The sequence below is a fragment of the Cebidichthys violaceus genome, unplaced genomic scaffold (genome assembly GCF_023349555.1).
Source record: "Cebidichthys violaceus isolate CVI_PGR_0920_01 unplaced genomic scaffold, fCebVio1.0.p SCAF_24, whole genome shotgun sequence".
NCBI classification, from domain to species: domain Eukaryota; kingdom Metazoa; phylum Chordata; class Actinopteri; order Perciformes; family Stichaeidae; genus Cebidichthys; species Cebidichthys violaceus.
In genome coordinates this window covers 6,146,024-6,169,154 of record NW_027176417.1, presented here as the reverse complement: position 1 = coordinate 6,169,154, position 23,131 = coordinate 6,146,024, and the positions used below count along the sequence as shown (strand labels likewise).

The following is a 23,131-nucleotide window of genomic DNA, read 5'->3' as shown; positions in this document are numbered from 1 at the left end:
GTCTTCTGTCCTCTTTGAAGTAGGATTTTAAATGCTGGCTTTATTTTATTTTTGTAACAGAGGATTGTGACGTTGTGGTATTGGTATGTTTACTAAAGTAAAAGAGCTGAATACTGAATCCACCCCTGGTTTTTGTGCAATGATAAAACGATCAGTCCATTCACACACCTTTAGCAGTTTTCCACCGACACCCGTTTTCCCCGCTAGACCTGCCCGGTGGCTCTGGCCCCGCCCCGCCCAACCTCTCCCTGCTCTCACCTCGAGAGACAGAACTTTCCTCCACGTCAGTCCAGACGAGGCTCACCTCCTTCACCGCTCTGCTTGGGATTTTCTCTCTCTATCCTCTCCTGTCTCTTCTCCACCGCCGGCATGAGCGCTAAACTGTGGACCGAGGAGCAGTTCAACTGCCCCGTGTGTCTGGATCTCCCGAATGACCCGGTCACCATCCCCTGCGGCCACAGCTACTGCATGGGCTGCATCAAGGACTACTGGAGCAAGGACGACCCCAAGGGGGTCTACAGCTGCCCCCAGTGCCGAAAGACCTACAGCCCCAAGCCCTCCCTGTCCAGGAACACCATGCTGGCCGAGGCGGTGGAGCAGCTGCGCAAAGGGGCCCTCAAGGCCGACGTGCGTGAATCCATGAGGAGCACCCGCTCCTCGTCCGGATCCAAAGCGAAGCCCTCCTCCTCCTCCTCCTCCTCCACGGCGGTGCCGTGCGACTTGTGCAAAGGGGAGCAGCGTCCGGCGGTCAAGAGCTGCCTGTCGTGCATGAGCTCGTTCTGCGCGGCCCACCTGAAGCCCCACACCAACAAGAAGGCCCTGAGGGCGCACGAGCTGATCGCGCCCACCGCCAACCTGGCGGAGAAGATCTGCACTCAGCACAAGTACCTGCAGGAGTTCTACTGCCGCCAGTGCAAGATGTTCGTCTGCTGGCTGTGCACCAGCAACCAGCACAAGGGCCACGAGTGCGTGTCCACCAAGGCCGAGCGCCTGGAGAAACAGGTACGGGGGGAGGGATGCTGCCAGGATGGGACCAGTTCCCAGGGTGAACCGTTGTGTGTTTGAGAGATCGGTGAGGTGAAAATCTTTATTTAGCAAGTGGTGTCTTTTAAAACGGATTATTAGAAGGAACACGGTTTCAAAGCCTTGAATAGGAAGTACAGGCAGCTGTTTCTAGAACAATCCTGTGTGCTGCATATCACCCCATCAGCTGACTGTCCATTGTTCAGCCTGATGGGTTTCTGTGTCTTCGAGGGTGTCGTCTTCTCTCCTTTTGTGTCTCTCCGTGGCTCCAGCCGGGCTGAGGACATTCCTAACTGCATTCCTGTCCAATCATGACGCTCCACCCTGTCCTCTGTGACACACATGGCTGTTTCCTTGTTGTTTTTTCCCATGAGATAGATGGATATTGTTTTCTGTGTGCCCGTCCTGCAGAAAGTGCTGTACGAGATGCAGACCGAGAACCAGCAGAGGCTGAAAGACCGCGAGCAGGAGCTGAAGGACATGAAGAAGATGATGGAGGGGATGAAGGTTGGTCAGTTGCGCTGATGTTTGTAATCTCAAAACAAGAATTTCCCATAAACCCCTGCGGTAGTTGTTTCAGATATTAATCAGACCACCACCTCCTCTCTCCCAGCGTTCCGCAGACCGGGTGCACGGCGACACGGAGCAGGTGCTGGCGGAGCTGCAGCGCTCGGTGGAGCGTCTGCAGGAGCTGCTGGAGGAGGTGCTGGACCAGGCCGGCCTGGAGAAGATGGGACAGGCCCAGGAGGTCGTCGACAGCCTGGAGGCCGAGGTCAAGGAGCTGAAGAGGAGGGAGACGGAGATGCGGGACCTGGTGCGCTGCGAGGACCACATCCACTATCTGGAGGTAGGCCGGACCAGAGAGTCATTTCTATATAATCACAACACATGCCACCCCTGACACTAAACCAGCCACCGTGTTTTCTCTCAGGCGTGCGAGTCCATATGCAGCCCGCTGGAGTCGGGGGACCTGCCCGCCGTGACGGTCAACCCCGACGCGTCCTTTGAGCCCGCGCGGGAAGCCATCCTGGACCTCAGGGACCGCGTGGAGGACCTGTGCAACCAGGAGCTGAGCAAGATCACCAAACAAGGTCCGTCACCAGAGTCTCGGCTCGTCTCGTCCCGCCTCTGTTCACTTCCTATCTTTCATCTAGTCTCTTCTGTTCTCTTCCAGTCAACGACACCACTCTGTTCACGCTGAAAGACTGTAAGTTCCAAACATTTCTTCTTCTTTTTTTTCCCCAACATGAACATAACAAAAGCGAGTTGTCTTTGCTTAACTTCCTCTTGTCTTATCCAGCCAACCGGAGCTCAGGGTCAAAAGGAGGGATTTTAAAATGTGAGTTTGTTTTTTTATTTTTGAATAAATCTGAGAGGACTCCTGAAAGTGGTTATTTCATAAAAACTAATTTCCCCTTTTTTTTCTCTGCAGTGTTTGGTCTGGGCTCTCGCAACACAAACAGCCGTCCTCCAGGTACGTCCAGGGTCTTCAAGTCTCCCTCTTCTCCACCATCACTGCATCGCATCATCTTTAATACAAATATATGGACATATGCATGATTTCTGTCTCGTCTCACAGCCTCTCCCAACATCTCAGTGGGAGCGCGGAGCGCAGACAGACGAGGTGATGCCGACTGACATGCGACGATATTGAAAATAAATAAATAAATAAATAAATTCAACTTGCACTCCCTGTTAAACAGGATGTTCACATTGTGTCATTCAGGTATCGGCATCAAGAGTCAAGACGTGAGGAGCAGAGACACTCCGCGAGGTGAGGCTGTGTGAAAAACAACTAAATCTAACCTCAAACCTGTGAGTCACTACCACAGATAGATCTGTGTGTGTGTGTGTGTGTGTGTGTGTGTGTGTGTGTGTGTGTGTGTGTGTGTGTGTGTAAAATGTGCTTCCTCCTTGTAGCAGGAAACACGAGCTCACCCAGACCCAGAGACAGACAGAGGAGAGAGGAGAGAGAGACAGGTGACTTTACTGTCTGCAGTAAAATATTGTCATAACACATTCTGTAGTAAACATACTACTAATGCTTATAGCACTGTATCATTATAAGCATTCATTCATATTCATAATGCTATAAAACAATAATCCTAACACATATATACATCATAGTGTTTTATAATCTTCTTAGTTGTAATACATTATATTTTCGTAAGAATAATCACTGTTATAAAGTGAAAAAACAACATTAAATATATATATATATATAATTTTATTATAATGCATTATTAAAATAATATAATCTATTACAACAATGGGAATTATAATACACCGTGATCTTTGCAAAAAATGTCAGAGAGTGACCAGCAATTGTGAAATATAATGAAACTTTATTACAAAATGCTTTATGTGTTCTAAATTAGTTCTAAAGCATATTTCTGAGTTCTTAAACCTATTTTTACGTTGCTGTAAGCAGATAATAAGGCATTATAAGTATGTTTATAGTGCATTATAGTCATGGAAAAATAGAAAGTGTTAACCGAAATGTTTCTGTGTAAATGTCAGTTCTTCATATTCTAGAAATAAAAAATATTCTTCTTTAACTCTCTTTTGTCTCTTAACATTGAATGAGCTTTTATCAACCGACGCTGATCGTAACCCCCGACCTCGATCTAACTTGTCACATGTCCTCCAAACAGTGAGGGAGACCAACCCCAGCCCCAGACCCAGTTCCAGCCCCAGACCGAGTCCCACTCCCAGCCGCAGAGAGTCTCAGTCTCTTTGGAGCAGGTCCAGTCAGAGCCAGGCTGTCCCTGCTGCGGCCCCTGCACATATCCCTACTCCAATCCCCGCCGCTCCCGCTCCTGCTCCTGCTCCTGCTCCTGCTCCTGCATCTACTGGAGGTACGAACGCCCTCAGAATTGTCGGCGTTTGCTGCCACCAACAATAAAAGTCTCAGGTTGGGAGTCTTAACACCTTTTGTTATTTCATCTCTCCCTTTTTCTCCTCCTCCTCCCGGTTCAGGGTCCGGTTTCAGTCGGATGGCGTCCATCAGCAGCCTGTTCCGCTCCCATCGGCGCGGCACCACCCCGGCTACCCCGGTCAGTAACACTCTGCCAGCAGGAGGAAACCCATGTAAGATCAGACTCCAGCTCCCATCCTATCATATATATCAGTAGTTATATAGCGTGTTGACTCTGTTTCAAAGTGTCAAAGTGTGTGACTTGTGTACTCTCAACAGGGGGGATGGCTGCTCTGTCTGAAACACCAACAGAAAGTAAGATGGCCGCCTTTATACATGTCCTATCACTTGAACACGGACTGTATGTTAATACTAACTTTATTTCCTCAGTTAACCCCAGTCTCTTCTTGGACCTGCCCACCCCCGTCACCGAGATTCATGCTCCCGCTTTCCCCGCGCGTGAGTAACTTTATCCTCACGGCATTTTGAGGAGAGAAACATGAATGAAGATGATGCACGCAAGCAGAAACGAACCAGACAAGTATGGAAAGTCATTACATGCGATGTGACCGTTTGTTTGCTTTTTCCAGTGAGAGAAATCAACCTGGACAGCATCCAGGCCCCAGAGCCGAGGAGCAGAGAGGAGTTCCTACAGTGTGAGTCGCAGCGTTTCACTACATTTCAGATGCTGAGAATGATCTGCCGCGGTGCCGTGTTGCTGTTCATGTTCACGCCAAAGAAACATAAAACATATTGCTTGCAGAAGTTATGATAGAAACGGATTTCCCTTGAAAACACCTCCCATACAGAAGGGGTTTAAAACTCCACTCAAACGTCAATATTCTTCCACAAAAACAGTCCCAATTTTCCAGAAGGTGTATCTAATTGTCCGTTAAACCCTCTAGACTCGGTTCCCTTGACCCTTGACACCGACACGGCCCACCGGCGGCTGACTCTCGCCGAGGGCAACACCAAAGCCACCCTGCAGGCGGCGGCGCAGCCCTACCCCGACACCCGCCAGCGCTTCGACGGCTGGACCCAGGTGATGTGCGCGAGCCCGCTGTACGCCCAGCGCTGTTACTGGGAGGTGGAGTGGAGGGGCCGGGGCTCCTCCATGGGCGTAGCCTACGGCGCGATGATCAGGAAGGGCTCGGACGCCCGGTCGGGGCTCGGCTACAACGCCCAGTCCTGGACCCTGGAGCTGTCGGACACCTGCTGCTCCGCCATGCACGACAACGAGAAGAAGGACATACCGGTCACCTACTCCCCCCGCGTGGGCCTCTACCTGGACCTGTCCACGGGGACGCTGGCCTTCTACAGCGTGGCGGACAGCATGACGCACCTGCACACCTTCCGCGCCAACTTCACGCAGCCGCTTTACGCCGCCTTCGGGGTGGGCAGCGGGGTCGGGGTGGGTCTGGACTTCGCCCTCGGACAGTTCAGTTCCAGCTCCGACAGCATCAAGATCTGTCCCATGTGAGAGGGGTGCAGGCTGGGTAATCACGGCATTATAAAACAACTGACTTCAGTGAAATAAGTATGGGGGGGAAAAAGAAGCCAACATTGCATTGACTTTCCACACCGGTTCTTCCACCGAGTATGAGTAATAAACCAGTGGGTGAGTCAGCGGCTTTGTTTCCATTGCTTTATTTAAAAAAAAGAGGCAACTGAATAATGAGTAGCCATGAGTAGTTTACAGAGGATCATGATCTTAGAAGGTAGGCATGAGGAAGTGACATTTTATAATTTAGCCAAAGAAAGACACACACACACACACACACACACCTGAACCTCCTGCTCTACTGGAAGAACAGGGGATATGACAACTAGAAGTCTGGATGTGTCTTCTTTCCTCTGCTCTAAACTCTGACAAACAAAACCTTAAATATGTTACACCTATTTAGCACAAAATGCATCACAAAAACACGAGTATTCCATTACTTGAAAGATAAAAGCATCGCTTTTGGCATAATTTGGATTCCCTTCAAAGCAAAAGAAAAGAAATACTGCTACACACATTAAAATAGGTCAAAATGATAGCCGAGTCAGTACAGTGTTCTCATTAATATGTTCAAATCTGTATACTTCAAATAGTGGTAAAAAGTGTGGAAGGTCTGGTTGGAACGACGGCACTGAAGGGGTCAAGCACACAGCTTTGCGCTTCCTTGTGTCTTAAAGCATTATATTATAGAATATAAACAATATGGATGAACTTTCTGTATGCTCTGCTGCAGGAGTACTCCCACCTATTGGCCAGTGTGTGAACCACATGTGATATACAATGACGTGTTAACGTTCTTCCTCCCTTTAACCGACTGAATGCCTCTTTTAAAAAGAAAAGAGCCCACGGCGAAATGTTTTCAACTAAGCAGTGATCCTCAAAAATGAACCCAACCTCCAAATCCCACTCTAGTGCAACTAATATATACAAACATGGCCTCACAGGAACATGAACCGCAACAGTGCTGGCTTCTACTTAAGGCCTCCGTCCATTAAAAACACGCTGAACACAAGGACCCGAAGGAAAAGGCAGACCCGGTCTTCCTCGCCCCGGGCCCCCGCCCGTCCGCCGACAGGTGCATGCTGGGAACCCCGTGGGCGAGGTTGCCTCCGACTTCTCATGCAGAGGCTTGCGAGAGGCATGTACGCTCACCAGAGCAGTAAAAATCATTCGAATATTAATAATACTGGCATGTTAATGGCGTGGTCTGACTACAAGGTTAGTCCGGCAGTATGCTATTAAACCAGCTAGCACTTAAAGCCCTCAAATTATAAAAGCATGTTGAATCCCTTCTGTTTTTATTTGGAGATGACCTTAAAGCATTCGCTGTATAATGGTTGTAGCGTGATACTATTTGATATAAAGCTTTTCTGACCCACTCCAGAACAAGCCCTTGGAATAGCAAACTGGATGCTCAGCCGTTCTCTCGTTTACCTTTCACTTACTTTCCCTTCTGACAGACGTATTGCTTCATCATAACTCGATCTCCTCTAATCCACATCCACAAACCTTCGTCCACGTACGTTCCCTCCCTCCTATCCCTGCACCTGAGCATCCAGAGCCTCGCCGGAAAACTACAGAACCGAGTTAATGACTGAGAAGGTATCGGGCGCTGGGCAACCCAGTCGGAGTCGGGCTAAGGCCTGGGTTGCAAGCGTCATGGCGAACATCTACGCACGTAGACACAGCGGTGTAGCTAAAAACAGTCAGTTTTTCATTGAATTGTGCTTTAAAAGGAAGTTAAAAGGGAGGGGTTGTTCTGCCCGCCGGATGCCCTGACTCCTCTTCTCCAAAAGGCAGAGAGGAGGAGAGATGAGGGGAGGAGGTGTAAAAGAGAGGTTGGAGTGTCTGCCCTCACGGTCCAGCCGCCTCGTCCCCTCAGCGTTTGGTTGAACTTGACGGGGCATGGGGGACGGAGGCGAGATGCCGTCGCCGCTCTTTGGGGTTTCCCCAGGGCGTTGGCGGGAGGGCCAGGGAGGTGGGGTGAGGAGGTATCGGGATACCGGCGGCTGACTTCCCTGCCCGGGCACCGATCATGGCCGGGAGGCTCTGGTTGCGCCTCAGGCCGTCCAGTAGGCTTCCCCCTCCTGCCGACACAAAAGTAGCAGAATCCTGGCGTGGCGCCTCAGACTCTGCGCTCTGGAGCACCTTGGAGAACCCCAGCCGCCGCAGCCTCTCCACCAGGCCGAGGTCAGGCTTGGCGCGCCCCGACTTGGGGGACGGGACACGGGCTGGAGTTCCCTGGGAAGGGCTTGGTAGGTTGGGATGTCGGGCGCGGCCCAGGTTCAACCCGTAAACGTCCTGGAGAAAGAGCTCTGCCGGCCGCGAGGCGAGGAAATTGTCGGCCGGTTGCTTGCGGGACTCCGGGGGCACCGGGGAGGGGTCCCGCGAGTGGGAGGGGGAGTTAGGGGGTGTGCCAGGGAGGAGACGGAAGAGGGGCTGCCGGGCTGCGGTTTTTGGGGACGGAGGGGGGGAGTCAGAGGACACTTGTGCGGAGATGCCCCTCTCCAGGACCAGCTTGGCCAGGCCGCTGGTGGGCACAGGCGGGCGTCGAGGGGGAAAGGAGTCACCCAGGCTCAGTCTGCACGGAGTCACGGGGGTGCTGGGACCTGTCCTCATGGAGCTCGGTGTGTTGGCCATGAGGGACGACTGAGAACTGAAAAACATGAAGACGGGTACGAGGTGAGAAGAGAGTCCTCCTGTCATTCATCGCATACAAATTCTCTGTATCCTTTGCAGAGGACCTACCTTGAGGTGACCTGTGTGATGTCACTCGGGTGCAGGATGCTACAGGTCGTGAAGGTGTAGGTGGAGAAGGTGGAGCTCTGACACTTCCCTGGATTTTGGACTGAACACACAACAAATCAGGTAACAACGAACAAACTCACAATGGCAACAATGAGCGGTAATATCCCAAAGCCCCTCATTGAAATACAGTAGTGTAGTGTTTACCAGAAGAAGACGTCGCCGTTGATGTCGAGATGAAAATCTGACTGTGTGATTGGACCACGGTCGTACAGGACACTGGAATGGGCTGAGGGGATTTCTCGGTGACATGTCGGGGTGCGGGGGTCAGACAGAGGTCCGCTCTGACTGAGGAGGAAGAGGCAGGTGTCCCGGGTGACGCCGGCAGGGTGGGGGACAGAGGCAACACAGAGTGCGTTCTGTCTCTCCTCTCCTCCGGCGTGGACGTAAAGCGCACCTTGAAGGTGATCCCGCCTTCCTCCTCTTCGTCGTCGTCCTCTTCCTTACCCCGCTCCGCCGCCCCCTTCTCCAGGACACCCGTGTGCTCCTCGTCCTCCTCGTCCTCCTCCATGTCAGACAGGCGGTAGACGGCGTCCTGAGCCAGTGGACAGAAGCCTTTGGTCACCACCCCAGGGTGGGGGTCCAGGATGGTGGCCAGGTGTGGTTTGGCCAGCTGCTGCCAGTGATGCAGCGTCAGTGAGCCTGTTTGATGCATCAACAAAAAAATGTCCTTGTGATCACTGACGACTTTCTTTCTAAGAAAAACATGCCTAAAAATCCACTGGTGCCAGCTTGTAAAGGATACGGTCATTGTTTAAAGTCCAGAGTCAAATCCCATGTCAACACCCAAATCCAGACCACCGAGGCCCACGTCAAGTTACAAGTCAAGACCGCCAAGTCACAAGTCCAGGCTACCAAGTCCAGACCGCAACCCTTTCTTATATCTGAACATTTTACCTTCCATGGGCTTGACGATCTGAAGCTTCTCGGGCAGGAAGGTCTTGAACATGCTGGAGCTGAAGGAGAGCTCCGACAGGTTGGAGAAAGAGGACGTCACGCTGCCCATCGGTGAGCTGCAGCCGCTGCCCTCCCCGTCGCCCCCCAGGGCCTGCAGCTTCTTCTCGCGCTCCGCCTGGAAGAACTGCCGCTCGCAGAGGAAGTTCTGCCGTCGCAGCGACAGCCGGTGGAGGGCTTTGGTCAGGTCGTTTCCTCCTGGACAGCCGGGCTGGCCCATTCGCACCTCCTCCCTGCAAACACACGTTTATTAAGCTGAAGGCGTACAAACGTCATCCTCAAGTTAAAAACCCGAGGCAGAGATATTTGTGACGTACCCCTGAGTGGACGTAAAGGGCTGTGCGGTCATCACTAGAGAGCTCCGCCCTGAGCCGGGGATGGGCGGCGTGGCCGAGGCCGGCCGCGACGCCGAGGCGTTGATGGAGCGGACTGTTTGGAAGACTCGCTTCTGGGATACTCTGCAGGGAGAAGAGGTACGAGGTCAGAGACGAGGTCCTGGACCTAGTGCTTGAAGTGTCTCATAAAAACAGTTACGTGAAGAGGACTTAATATATCACAGTTTGGAAGTTGTTCCAGTTGTTGACCTTTGGTCCTGAGAGGCGGCCTCCTCCTCTACACTCAGCTCTCTCCTCATGGTGCCCTCGATCTCTGCTGCCAGGGAGTCCTACACACACACACACACACACACACACACACACACACACACACACACACACACACACACACACACACACACACACACACACACACACACACACACACACACACACACACACACACACACACACACGTTCTGTTTACATTCATTGTGCATTTTCAACTATTATTTAGCTACTAGTTCATCTCTGTGCGTCTCTCACCATGGGGTAGAGGCCGTAGGAGAGGTGCCTTCGCATCCCAGCAGAGGGAGTGTTTTTACTGCGGAGTTCCTTGATCTCCTCCTGGGACTCATGGAGCATCTCTACACACTCAGCATTGGTGTCCGCCAACTCGTCCAGCTGCAAAGCGCGCACACGCGCACACACACACACACACACACACACACACACACACACACACACACACACACACACACACACCAGCAGTTGTATTCAAATGACTTTGTATGCAGCAATTAATTAATCCCTTAAATAGATATTTGAAATAGGCATGCATTCAGACTTTAAATGTATTATTTGATTAGTTGTATTTTTCTGTATTCTAGTCAAAGAATTTCTGTATTTATTTATCTGCTGCAAAGTGTTGCTAAAATAGTGTCGCTGTATGTTAAAGCTACAAACCTCAACATCTGTGATTTAGTTCTGTTAGTTTTAGTGTGAGATTGTACCTCTGCTGTGAGCTGTCTCTGAGCTTCTTTAGACGCCTGCAGGTGGATCCTCAGCTCCTCTTTCTCCAGAGCCAGCTGCGTACAAACACAGCATTTAAACAGACCACCAAGACCAGGTCCAGTCCCAAGTCAAGAGCACAAGAGCCACGTCAGGTCCCAAGTGAAGAGCCACGTCCAGTCCCAAGTGAAGACCACAAGAGCCACGTCAAGTCCCAAGTCAAGACCACAAGACCCATGTCAGGTCCCGAGTCAAGACCCACGTCCAGTCCCAAGTCAAGACCACAAGACCCACGTCCAGTCCCAAGTCAAGACCACAAGAGCCACGTCCAGTCCCAAGTGAAGACCACCAAGTCCCATGTCAAGAGACCACCAAGCCAGGTCCCATGTCCAGTCTTAGTTTAAAGGCTTTTTTATTTCCCAGCCTACAGTCATCAGATTCATGACTCACGCCTCAGAACATAACGTGCGACAGCAGTTCAGTCTCCTCACCTCCTTCACTCTGTGTTGCAGCTCTACTATCTGGGAGAGCAGCTGAGAGATTTCCTCCTGGTGTCTGAGCAGCTCCTCGTTCTTCTGAGACAGCTCGTCCGTCAGAGACACCATCTGGCTGTTGGACTCTCCTGGAACCGGCACACAGACCAAAGTTAAAAATCGGGCATTCCGGACACGAGGCCGCGTCTTTGCAGTGTGAACTACGTGCGCAGTCTCACTCACGGAGCTCCTTGACGCAGTCGCTCACTAGCTGCTGCTCCTTCTCCTCGTAGGTGACGGTGTCGCTCTTCAGCTGACACGCCTGGAGAAGAGACGAGAGGAACCAGTAAGCGCTTCATAATAGTATAACAGCCATTATACTTACGTCACGAACTGCGTCTCCGCTACCTCGTACCTCAGACCTCAGGGACAGGTTCTCCTCCTCCAGGTCCTGCAGCTTGCTCTGCAGAGACTCCAGCTGGCAGAGTGCGGCGGCGGCCGTGGTTCCCCCAAGTGGGCGGGGCTGCCGCAGCGGCGTCGACGCGCTGGAGTCGGTCTCGCTCTCCTCCGAGGCGCTGGCCACCATGCGCAGCAACTCGTCCTTCTTGCCGAGCTCATGCTGCACCTGGTGAACCTGGCCAACGGGGGAAGGTTTGTGTCTGAGCGGTTACTGTGTGAGCGGAAATCTGCAGATTCCTGATATCCATAGAGGTAGTTTTTAAAATGCATTTCCTTTAAATATAGAAACAAAGATCTAGCGTGTGAGCTACCTGGTCCACAGCCTGTGCCAGCTGCTCCTCTAAGGCCTCGTTGCGTTCCTGCAGCAGGTGGTTCCTCTGCAGAAGGGACTGACCGATCCGAGCAGCCAGCTCCAAGTCTCTGTCCCGCTGTCCAATAAGAGCACACAGAGCACCGACCAATCAGAACCGCTTCATGACGCGAAACAATTTGTCCCGAGCGAGGGCGGGGCGGGGCGGCGACCTACCTCCGCCAAAAGGTGCGAGACCACTTCGATGTCATTGTAAGTCTTGGTCATCTGCTCCACGCGATCCCCACTGAGGACTGACCAGAAAGACGACATTTTACCATCAAGAGACACACGAGCGAACACACGCATGCAGTCCGTTGTGCACATCGTGCATGCAAACACAATAGCATTCAAATGAAACCACACACTTTACTTGCTACCATAATAAAACGTTCTGACCACAAGCAACGCGAGCAGCCACTTCCTGGGAGCCAATCGTGAACTAGTGCGGTTACAATATGTCACTCATTACAGAAACACTACTGATGCCATCTGATGAAATTGCTCCACAACATGGCGATGTGGTTGCTAGTGGTCTGAATGTAATATAGCCACAACACACACACTATACAGTGCTTTAAAGCCGTCTACAGTTACAGACAGCAGACCCACACTAAGTTAATTTCTCGTCTGCTGTCGTCTACATGCGAAAAAAGCAAAAGACACACTGGAGCTAAATGATGAAGTCGCAGAGCAGAACAGGCAGGTAGAGAGAGGAAGATACCTTTGGAGAGGCTCTGAGAGCCGGGGAGGGAATAGGAAGAGGGCTCCAAGGCAAGATACGCTATAGTGAGAGACAGAGATAAAAGAAGGGGAAGAGTTCAACAGGCGCACAAGCAACCGGCTTGTTTTCTAAGACGAATGGGGCAGAAAGACAGGAAGTAAAGAAGCCGAGGGTGAAAGCTGAAGCTTCAGTGAATCAGCTTCTTTTCAGAACATATTAGTGTGTTGAGGATCTACACATCGATTAGTCCGGTCCGCCTTTAAGCACCTGAGTGGGTGTCGCCGGCGCCGCACCGCCGCCCCTTCCACCTGTTCAAAGAGAAGTGGCAACTCTAAATCACTGTAAAACATCGCCACGCTCAACGCCGTAGAAGCGATCCGCGCTCACGTGAGCGTGTGCAGGAAGGCCTTGGAGTGAAGCAGCCGCTCGATTGGACGAGAGCGGTCGTCCGGTAACCCGAGGCCAGCGGTGACCTCCGGCCCTCTGCGCCAACAACCCCACGGCTATAAATAACCTCTGCTGCCCACCGGGGCTATCTTTGTTACACACACGATGCATTTAATTTCTCGTTACTGTACATTTGACGCCAAGAGTCCCACACACACACACACACACATATCCTTTTACCTGCTGGGAAAAGTAAGATGTCACAGTGTAAATGAAGTCTATGATCTGCCAAACACTGATACACCAGTGTGGGTTGTTTTAACTGACTGAACTCCAGTTTCGCTCAACCGAATGAGAAATTCTAGAGACAAAGGACAAACGAGTGCGTACATTTTAGCGATGTTTTTGGTCTCGTATTTGTGTTGCTGATGTGGTTTTGGGAGGTTGGTCCAGGCAGGACGCACACATGCGAGGTCAGAATGTCAAAGACTAGAAAGTATTAGAAACACTCTGACTCTACTTTGCATTTAAACAGAGTTTCTGCGTTTCAAAGAGATTTTTTTTGCCGAGTCAGACCGCTCCCTGTTCTGATTTCACAACATGACACAATAAAGGGATACTTGAGATGCTCGTACCATCGCAGTATTGGAATATTTAGGCTGTTGTCAGCGCTGTCTGAAATACGTACAAACCCTGTACATTGACTCACTTCTCCTGGGGGGGGGGGGGCAGGGCACTCGGAACATTAGCATGCCTCTTCCGAGTGCATCGGGCGCTATTAATAGACCGCGTTTTGATTTTACGTCGCACGAGTGGAACTAATATTTCACCGAGCAAGAAATATGACACCGAGACTCCCTTACTGTACTCCTCCTCTCACACGTGCGGTTAACAAAACACACACAACCTGTACAATATCATGGACACAAAACCATTAAACTCCAAATCTGCTCGCGTGTGTTCAGGTCTGATCCAACGATGCTTTAAGTTAAACTGTTAAAAGGAGAGAGGAAGTACAGCATGTATTTTTGCGAAAACGTAGACAGGAAGTCACTCCCGCATACCACAACTTTTTTGAATGTAAACAAGCAAGCGTTCATTTAGACATGCCCACTTTCTGTCTTTCAAGGAACACACACACACACACACACACACACACACACACACACACACACACACACACGATCTGCCTGACCTTGCAGACTCAACTGGAGCTGCAGTCACACACACTCACTCACTCACTCACTCACTCACTCACTCACTCACTCACTCACTCACTCACCTTCCACAGCGAATTTGTCGTAAACCTCCTCATTGTGAATGTTTAAAACCGGCATGATCCAACTCCTCTCTACCGTCCTCTCTTCATCCTCTATCAACCCCCCTCCCTCCCTCCTCCCTCCCTGTCCCGTGACTCTGGCCCCGGCTTTGAACTGCACTTAACTCTGGCTGGATCACTGGATTCCTCTTGCTCACTGTCTCCCTCTCCCTCTCCTTCTCCCTCCCACACCCACACACACACACACACACACCAGCAAAGACAAACAGGCACAATGACAACCGTGTGGCAAATAATATCTGCGGTAAAACTCTGTGATTTTAATTCCTCTTTGAGAGAAAAGAGGATGTTGTATAAAACGAATCCGAGGCGCACACCATCTGCTCACCGACTGTCGCCACGGGCTTTAACCAATCGAAAGGCGGTAGACCAGAGAGACCGTAGCGTTGAAATCCACACTCACTCATGTAGCGGAAGGTCTCCTCGGCCAGCACGGGGGAGATGGCGCTGTGCTGTGCGGGGCCTTCGTCCGGGGAGCAGCCGGGGGAGACGGCCCAGTCCTGGCTGTCCGACAGGTAGACGGATCCGGAGTCGGCCGAGCCGGAGCCCAGCGAGCCGTAGCGCTTCCCGCTGCTGCCCAGCCCCTCATCTGTGGGTCAGGAGGACGGATTAAAATAAGACCCACTGGTCCAGCGTGTCATGATTACTGTACTTCAGGGCAGCGGGACTTTATAATATTTGAGACTGTACACAAAGCCCACACTGCAGACATTTTACAGTATATCAACATTAATGTGACCTAACACCCCCACCTGTCTCCGTGCTCGACTCTTTCTTCTCCACCGCCCGGGGTTTGACCTCAAACATGTCTCCTGTCCGTGGAGCGGGAGCAGGAGGGGGGGGGGGGGGGTCCCCGCTCGCTAACACAAAGCTGGACCGCGAGCCGCTGACCGCTGTGACATCACATCCTGTCCCGACACTGACGGGTGGTGCACGCCCACACCTTTACCTGAGGAGAGAAGCGGTAGACGTCAAGGAGGCAATGGTGCCAGAGATGAAGATATTTACAAGTCAAACTAGGATTACTCCCACAGTGTTTGCTGCTGGACACGTTAACCGCTGGTTGTCTGGCATCGTCTTTAGGGTTTAAAAGATCTTTAAAATCAGCAGCAAAGCCTTCAAATCTCAAGAAGCTGCAAGACGTTTACTCTCTTCCGTCTGTCTTAAATATAAAGTCACTCATTAAGAATTCACAGTGGGAAATTTACAGACCAGCTGCTGTATATTTTCATTTCCGTCAATGTGTCACATGTTTTTTAAGTGGGGGGCCGAGGAGGGGACAGAGCCCTCCCACATCCTGTTGAGTGTCTCTGTAGGGAATGCTCTGGGGCTTAAAGGGATGAGTCAGGATACGAGCTCCCGGGAGAGAATTTGGGAAAATGAGCTTCTGCATTGTAATTCGCTAGATTTTCAGTTTGTATCAGTCCCTTAGCGTGAGAGATGCCCCAGAACGCTGGCTCCTACACTTCCCACAATGCAATTCTACAGCATCTTTCATTCGGTCCTCTTATCTTATCGTGTTAAACCTGTGCTCTTTTAAGTGGACAGAGGAGCGCGTTATGGTGCCGTTGTTACATTTCAACTAATGCCAGCTACTTTAATAAAAAGGACACCGTGCAGGTTGATGCAATCCCAGCGCCATCTGCATCACTGACCTCTGTGCAGGCAGACATATCTGTGTGTGAGTGGGCATGCCTGTGGAAGGACAAGAGTCCTTGGGCAACATTCATCCTCTGCTGACATAACACTGAAGAGATTAATGTCATGTACGCAACAGTCCAGATGTGCTGTGTGGCATTAGAGGCCCGGCAGATAGAAATGTACTGACCCATTAATGACACCGGTATTAGAATTAATATGCGCAACATTCTACGCACAGAATATTGCATTTATTAATCATCCTAAATAGACAACACCCCCCCCCCCCCCCCCTCGATCAAGTGCCTGTGAGTCATCTCATGAGTAACACTCACAGACAGCGCTGTGTTTGGGATACAGCCTGGTGCTGTCTGGAAAGTGAATAGCAAGAGATGCACTCCCACGGGCATCTATAAAAAACAAAAACAAAAGGAAAATCAATCAATACACTACTTCCTGTGGTTTGAAAAAGCTGGAGAAAATCCAGACCTCAATTTGGAAACCACCACTTAATGCTGGTCACAGATTATTGCACATTATAAACGTGTAAAAATGTAAGCACAGCCGCAAGACAGCAGCCCTGGAAGCAACACAGCAGAATTACACACACACACACACACACACACACACACACACACACACACACACACACACACACACACACACACACACACACACACACACACACACACACGAGTGTCTGTCCCAGCCGCCCCACAGGGACCGACTGCTTACTTCAGCTTTTTACAGGCTTCATCTCCCTTCACGTCTGATCTTTTCACTCAGCTGATGCTCTCATCCAGAGTGACCTACAACGAAGCGCAGCAGTGTAAATGTCAGTATCTTCAGGCGGCCCGTCTTAGATCTGACAAACCGGACAGGGCTCGAGGGCTTGTTTCAAAAGAAAGAGGACATTAGAAGCAGCGTGTGACTCTGACTGGACAACAGACTTCTATCTGCATAACCAGACACCTCAGCCATCAGCAGAGATTCCTCGCCAAAAGCAGAAAACTGCACAGTTTCATGTCATTATTACCAACATCATCATGAAATACTAATCTGATCAGACTGGCTGCTAATATCCAGAACCACTATCTTCCTTATGTGCCATCATCTACGATAAAGACATTGATTAATCCAAACTCCGTTTGAAAAACCTATATTTCAAAGATGCTCCACTGGTCAGTTAACGCACAGACGGGTAAAACATTACTTTAAAAATTCTAATGAATCCCCAGGAGCTGCTCGCCATTTCGGCATGATTTACATATAGGAATAATATATATTAAATCATATTAAAACAAGCTAACCAATAAACAAACATGTTTAGCAGGCCAGCTAACATCTAACGTTACACGAGCTAAACCTACAGACAAGTAGGTGAGGTAACTGTTAGTCCTTTATCAAAATCTTGATTTTAAACTTCGATTGTTTTTATTAGGTATTTAGCATCAGCTAACGTTTCACATGGTGCGCGAGGATGACAGTTTCACTGTTGCTCGTCATAGGGTTGCCGTCGCGAGCTCAAACTGGCAGCGTCCTTCGCGCGGGGGCGCATTTATAGCACTGCGGAAATTTAAAAAAATAAATAAAATGATGTTGGATTATTATTAAAAACGTACCCTGTGTCAGTGTTATTCCACAGCATCCGTTATTCCAGTTTTACATGTACGGTGTTTCAATCCCTTCACCACTGAAACAATGGAGCGGAAGGGAGGGAGATGGCAAACAACTACGAGTCATCAACGCGCGACAGTTACATCGGTGACGTTTTTATCCTGCGCCAGTTATCAGTGTCAAATTAAAAGTCCTGTCAAAAATATTGCATTTTCGCGTTGGGATGTCGTGCAGTTAGGTACAGACAAATGTATAATTTATATATATATAATATATATATGTAATTATAATTAAATATATAGACAAAACGTCGCTTAAAATATCAGGCTTTCTTTTGTATTTTTAACTTGTTTACGTCGAAGCGCTCGAGTTGCAGTCGACAGGAGACGGTAAGCAACTTTGTTTCATTACAGGGTAACGTTACTAAGTAGTAAATAGCGTTACATTACATGTAATAGCTATTTTAACTGAGCTAACGTTAGCGTAAAGCTTGAACTATACACATATGTTCATAGCTAACGTTACACTTTGTCAACCTAGCTACGGAAACGGGAGACCTTCAAGTTGCTTAATGTGTTTATGTTTTTCTTTCACCACGCAGTTAAAAAACAACGTCACCCGAAATAGCTTACATGTCAGCTAATAGCCATTATCTGACGACATTCACCGGCGGTTTGAATAATAGCCGCGTTCTGGTTAAACTAAAATGGCTGCAGTTAATCCTAACCTTGAAGTGGAATTGAGTTTAATAATTGTACAGCGACGTTATTAATGTTGGATAGTAATTAACCCAGTGTTAGGACGACAAAGCTGAATTAATTTATGTTAACTTCCCATCGGGAATGTGCAGCAAACAGTTTTCCCGGGCTTCATTAGCCCACCGACTGAATGGGGATATCTGCTGGTGACTTTCATATCATTTGCTCGGATCTCCAGATCACCTGATGCAGCCAGGATGGATGAATGAATGCCCGCGGTCGGACTGACGGACGCTGGCTGCTCTCTAGTCTAGTGAGGGGGGGAATCAACGCTCGTCTCCATCATCATCATCCTCCTCCTCCTCCCCCCCTGTGTCCCTCCTTTCGCGGTCGCTCTCCCTCGGCCCCATGAGCGGATGAATGCCAGAGCCTTTGATTCTACCGTCGCCAAAAGCAGTCAAATGTCTTTCCTGGTAAGAATATCACGCTGCATGTTTTTGTTTTGTTTTATGTGCTGTTTAGATGTTGGGATGAAGCAAATTGAATCAGTCTTTCTGATGGCGATGCACCAATATGCTGGTGCAAAAATGTGTTTTTCTGAGGTAAATAACATGCCAATCATTATTTAGATAGCATGTGTGAAGAGCCCACTGCATCTGCACTGCCATACATAATATAGATGGAACATTTTATGAGACGCTGCTGTGTGTTGCTCACATCTAATGGACATCTAATCATGTATGCAGCTCTTACCTTACTCTGTGGGGACACATCAGTCACCTGGCTGCCTCTTATTGTTGCCTGTTATCGTCACTCTGGTTCTCTCACCACTTCCGATAAAATGCCCTGTAAGTGCCCCCCCCCCCCAGCCCAGATTCCCCAGATGCTTGCTCCTCTTGCCTCATCCCTGACCCTCCTCTCCCAAGCTCCCATGTTTCCTCTCCACCTCTTCCGTTGTCCTGAAGGGCATGTCTCACCTGTGCTCCTCCTCCTCCCTCCCTCCCTCCCTCCCCCTTCACCAGGACTGTTCCTGCATCTCCCACACTCAAGTCCAGCCGCTGGACATAGAGGAGCAATATGAGGACATCAGCCACCAGTTCCTGGTCAGTAGCCAAAGACACTGTCAGCACGGAGACAGGCGTCACACTGACGCTCTTCATCACGCCATCGCTGTTCACTCATCCGTCAGCCTTTTGTCAAGTTGTTAAAGACAGTAACTATTGGGATCACATTGCAGCTGTTAAAGCTGTTGGTAACATTTAAAGGGGTTCCACTAATTTAATATTCTCACACAAAATAAACCATTAAAATGTGAGCAGACAAAATTGGAGCAAATAATACAGATTTACAACACAGGCTTTTTGTGACAAAGTGTGGAGCTGAAGTCAAAGCAACCCTGATAACATCACCATGACATCATCAGGGGTTGTTTTGATTATCACCGACAATCCACATCATTGATTTGATTGATTTCACCAGAGAGTTTGCCTGTTTTATGATATTCTTCTATAACTACATACACTCATTCTTAACGCAGCACTCACTATTACAATGTACTGCTGGTGTGTGAGGTCATTCCCCCCCCCCCCCCCCCCCCCCCGATGATACAGGTCAAAATGCTGGCTCAGCAAACGCACTCAGCTGATGTGTGTTTTAAACAAAGCTGCATCAGAAACACCTGTGGCTGTCTGATGCTGAGAGAGAAATCTGTCTGCATCTCTAAAAACCACAAGCACCCCCCCCCAACCCTTTGCTCTGCACGGTGCCACAGTGCCACCATCTGGCGGCAACACCGTCCCCCTCACACATTACCTCACCACAAAACAGTTTTTTGGTCGATGAAGGTCGTGGATCACCGGAAGCACATTGAAAGCGGCTGCGTGTGCGTCTGTGTTTGAGTTACTGAATATATAAATGTGTAATATATGTGCATGTACGTCCCCCGCAGAGCTGTGACAGTTCTGAGTACACCCTGCAAGGGCCGGCAGGTGGCAATGACATCACGGGGCTGTCGGCTGAGCCGGCCCACTACCAGCTGCTGTCCGAGCTGGGTGAGCACACCACCACCACACGCTCTTAAGTCGGGCAACTAGTTTCCTCTGCCGGGGGAAGGGTGATTTCACTTGGAGTAAATTCTCTTGTGTCACAGGGAGGGGCTTCAATAACCTGAGCCAGGTGAACATGGCGCGCCACGTACCGACCGGCCAGCCGGTGGCCGTCAAGCATACCAACCTGGACGAGTGCACGGAGGAAGAGCTGCTGCAGCTCATGGTGAGCTTATTTTGGAGTTTTGGCATTCCGGCTGCATTCCACCCAGGTGTGTTTACGTCTGATTCTGTCTCAAAACCCCAGAACGAGGTCCTGCTGTCCAGGCTGTTCCGTCACCCCAACCTGCTGACCTCTCGCCTGGTTTTCAGCCCCTGCTGCCAGCTCTGGGTCCTCACGCCCCTCATGGCCTACGGTCAGCCACTGCTACCCCGCCATTCACTGTTTTGTTTTGTTTTGTCCTTTAAAACCCTTCGACTGTAGCGATTGTGAAACATAGCGCTGGGCACAATGACAGACAATAGCTCTTTATTGGTTTTGGCATTCTTTATTGGTCCATTTATTTATATGAGAACCTTCTGAGGGCCGAAATGCGTTCCCACTGTCTCTGAATTAAAATAAATCACTGAGGTTTTTGCTCTCTTGCCTGCAGGCTCTGCAGACACCTTACTCCGAACATATTTCCCAGATGGAATGAGTGAATCCCTGATAGCGTACCTGCTGTACGGCGCGCTGAAAGCATTGGAATACCTGCACCGGATGGGCTACGTTCACCGGTCAGTGGGAGACGGGGAGAAGGAACATCTGTATTAACAAGGGAGAGAAGTATTGAAAATACTGAATGTCTGTCCACATATTCCTCTCCCGCCAGGGGGGTGAAGGCCAGTCATATCTTGCTGTCTGGTGAGGGGCGTGTCTACCTCTCTGGGCTCCACAGTGTTTACAGCATGATGCGCGACGGGAAGAGGATGAGGGCGGTGTTCGACATGCCCCACCACAGCCCCGCCCTGTTGCCCTGGCTCAGCCCAGAACTACTGCGACAGGTCAGGACTCCCTAGATCTAGAAACGACGTGGCGGTGTCGGTGCCTTGTTCCTAATGTATCCTGTCTCGCCTCTCCCCGCCGTGTTGCCCTCAGTAGGACCTGCACGGCTACGGAGTGAAGTCGGATATCTACAGTTTAGGCATCGTGGCCTGTGAGCTGGTCAGCGGCAGGGTGCCTTTCCAGGACATGCCCCCCACTCAGGTAACGGAAACGCTTTTTTTGTGCAAGCCAATCAGAGAAGGCTGTGTCTTTTTCCGGAAGGGGGGCTTAAAGAGACAGATTAAAGCATGTAAACATGTTCGAGTAGAAACCCCAAATACAAGTATGAACCTGAAAATGAGCATGATGTGTATACGTACGTGCGCATTCAGCTTTAAAGGGCCGTTGTTCGAATCTCCCCGTCCAGATGCTGCTTCAGAAGCTGCGCGGCTCCCACTGCTGCCTGCTGGACGTGGCTCCCTTCCCGCTGGGCGAGCTGGGGGGGCTGAAGGTGTCGCGGTCCGGGGTGGACTCCGGCATCGGCGAGAGCGTGGCCACCGGAAGCATGACGCACAGCGCCACCCGCCCCTCCCGCCGACCGGCCCCAGAGCCCCGCGCCCAAAAACCACTCGGTCACCCTGCACAACCTGGTCCAGCTGTGTCTGCAGCAGCAGCCTGAGCGCAGGTCAGTGCATTAAAGGGCCAGTCGACCAAATATGATATCATAGCACACAGACTTTAATGCATGAGTGCTTTTCCTTTTTCTGTCTTTCATAGACCGTCAGCATCTACACTGTTGACCCACGCCTTCTTCAAGCAGGTGGGTTCATTTGAATTCTCAGCTTGGTCTTCACATAAAACATTGTTTGGAGATAATAAATATAATCAGTATGATAGATGTACTGAAGCCAAAGCTTGACGCTGAGTTTGTTTTTGGTTACTGGATTCCACTTCCCCACTACTTCAACCGTGTTTAATCAAGGTTGTGTCGTTCTGCGACAGGTGAAGAGGCACACCAGAGACACCTTCCTCAGCCTCATGTACCCAGCAGTGCCCCTCACCAGCCCCGAGGACCCCCCGGTATCCTGCCCCCCCGCCCCGTCCTGCCACGCCCCGGTGTCGTCCTCCGCCGAGGCGGCGTGGGACTTCTCCTAACCCCACAACGTCTGCCCCGAAAAATCTCCAGATCCTGACTAGCAAGCCAAACACAAAGACAATCAAAGCAAAGCAATGAGGCCAAATTCTACTGTGCTTTCATTTTGTATCAGTAGCCCGACTCTCTGAGCCTTTTTTTAAAGTAGTTTCGTAGTTTTTTTTTTTTTATATGTTTGTCTGATGCATATATACAGAGTTTGCGTCGTGGGACGGTGACGAGACTGTGAAAGTGCTGGATCAAAGATGCTGCTGTGGATTACAAATTAACGATCCATGACGATGATGACGACGATGATGATGATAACAGTGGACTGCCAACAAGTCACAGCACAAAAGAACAATCAGTTGACTTATAATCACACTTCCTTCTGAGACAAATGCAACTACGAGTTAAAGGAAAAGTCCACCCTGAAATACTTTGTTAGAAACGGCACTTTGTGAGCAACATGTGTTGTTTTGACAGTGTGCTCTTCATATTCCCATGGACGATGCTCATTTTTTAGGTGACTGTACCTAACTAAATCTGAAATGTATAAGTGAATACATCAGAAAGGTAAATCCTTACAGGTACGAACAAAAACAACCCTGAAGCACAAGTGACGATGCGAGGGTGGGTTTTTTTCCTCTCCAGTGTTGTTATGTATTCAAACTGTGAATAGTTAATACTGAGGTACCTGAGAAGATATTTACAGCACACG

The 23,131-nt window shown here is 50.0% G+C and overlaps 3 protein-coding genes across 7 annotated transcripts; 2 read left to right on the top strand and 1 right to left on the bottom strand.

The window, feature by feature from the left end:
* The first annotated feature begins 96 nt into the window (after positions 1-96).
* trim25l (tripartite motif containing 25, like) lies at positions 97-5,435 on the top strand. Of its 2 annotated transcripts, none has more exons than XM_068719326.1 (16): positions 97-1,002; positions 1,435-1,530; positions 1,637-1,870; positions 1,955-2,114; positions 2,198-2,230; positions 2,324-2,362; positions 2,456-2,497; positions 2,603-2,647; positions 2,750-2,797; positions 2,947-3,003; positions 3,678-3,881; positions 4,003-4,113; positions 4,220-4,255; positions 4,331-4,399; positions 4,531-4,596; positions 4,846-5,435. In XM_068719326.1, the coding sequence occupies exons 1-16, from the start codon at positions 370-372 to the stop codon at positions 5,418-5,420; spliced, it is 2,448 nt and encodes an 815-aa protein (XP_068575427.1). In that variant the 5' UTR covers positions 97-369; the 3' UTR covers positions 5,421-5,435. The 2 variants fall into 2 exon arrangements, with proteins under 2 accessions (XP_068575427.1, XP_068575426.1); XM_068719325.1 differs by having other exon boundaries at positions 104-1,002; positions 2,944-3,003.
* Positions 5,436-5,571: 136 nt separating this feature from the next.
* trak2 (trafficking protein, kinesin binding 2) lies at positions 5,572-17,608 on the bottom strand. 4 transcript variants are annotated; one of them, XM_068719321.1, is made up of 17 exons: positions 17,517-17,608; positions 15,009-15,205; positions 14,660-14,845; positions 12,531-12,590; positions 11,984-12,060; positions 11,769-11,885; positions 11,414-11,632; positions 11,242-11,320; positions 11,017-11,147; positions 10,528-10,602; positions 10,061-10,198; positions 9,758-9,864; positions 9,518-9,658; positions 9,144-9,433; positions 8,394-8,888; positions 8,190-8,289; positions 5,572-8,097 (listed from the first exon to the last, which is right to left on the bottom strand). In XM_068719321.1, exons 2-17 carry the CDS (start codon positions 15,061-15,063, stop codon positions 7,320-7,322), a joined length of 3,048 nt encoding a protein of 1,015 aa, XP_068575422.1. In that variant the 5' UTR covers positions 15,064-15,205; positions 17,517-17,608; the 3' UTR covers positions 5,572-7,319. The 4 variants fall into 4 exon arrangements, with proteins under 4 accessions (XP_068575422.1, XP_068575423.1, XP_068575425.1 ...); XM_068719322.1 differs by having other exon boundaries at positions 9,785-9,864; XM_068719324.1 differs by lacking the exons at positions 14,660-14,845; positions 15,009-15,205 and having other exon boundaries at positions 17,517-17,536.
* Positions 17,609-17,690: 82 nt separating this feature from the next.
* stradb (STE20 related adaptor beta) lies at positions 17,691-23,127 on the top strand. Its single transcript, XM_068719451.1, is given in 13 exon segments — positions 17,691-17,900; positions 18,448-18,682; positions 19,232-19,312; positions 20,158-20,260; positions 20,359-20,480; positions 20,562-20,670; positions 20,908-21,031; positions 21,127-21,298; positions 21,396-21,500; positions 21,706-21,870; positions 21,872-21,963; positions 22,056-22,098; positions 22,281-23,127. Coding segments are annotated over 12 exon segments (1,326 nt in total). The 5' UTR covers positions 17,691-17,900; positions 18,448-18,625; the 3' UTR covers positions 22,434-23,127.
* Positions 23,128-23,131: the final 4 nt, after the last annotated feature.

Excerpts from the sequence above, each read along its gene's own strand:
- trim25l (XM_068719325.1), top strand. The coding sequence starts at position 370 with ATGAGCGCTAAACTGTGGACCGAGGAGCAGTTCAACTGCCCCGTGTGT. Across the intron at positions 3,882-4,002 it reads TGCTCCTGCATCTACTGGAG|GGTCCGGTTTCAGTCGGATG; the intron begins GTACGAACGCCC and ends CTCCCGGTTCAG. Across the intron at positions 4,400-4,530 it reads TGCTCCCGCTTTCCCCGCGC|TGAGAGAAATCAACCTGGAC; the intron begins GTGAGTAACTTT and ends TGCTTTTTCCAG.
- trak2 (XM_068719321.1), bottom strand. The coding sequence starts at position 15,063 with ATGTTTGAGGTCAAACCCCGGGCGGTGGAGAAGAAAGAGTCGAGCACG. Across the intron at positions 11,886-11,983 it reads TCTCGCACCTTTTGGCGGAG|CGGGACAGAGACTTGGAGCT; the intron begins GTAGGTCGCCGC and ends CTTATTGGACAG. Across the intron at positions 8,290-8,393 it reads AACGGCGACGTCTTCTTCTG|TCCAAAATCCAGGGAAGTGT; the intron begins GTAAACACTACA and ends TTGTGTGTTCAG.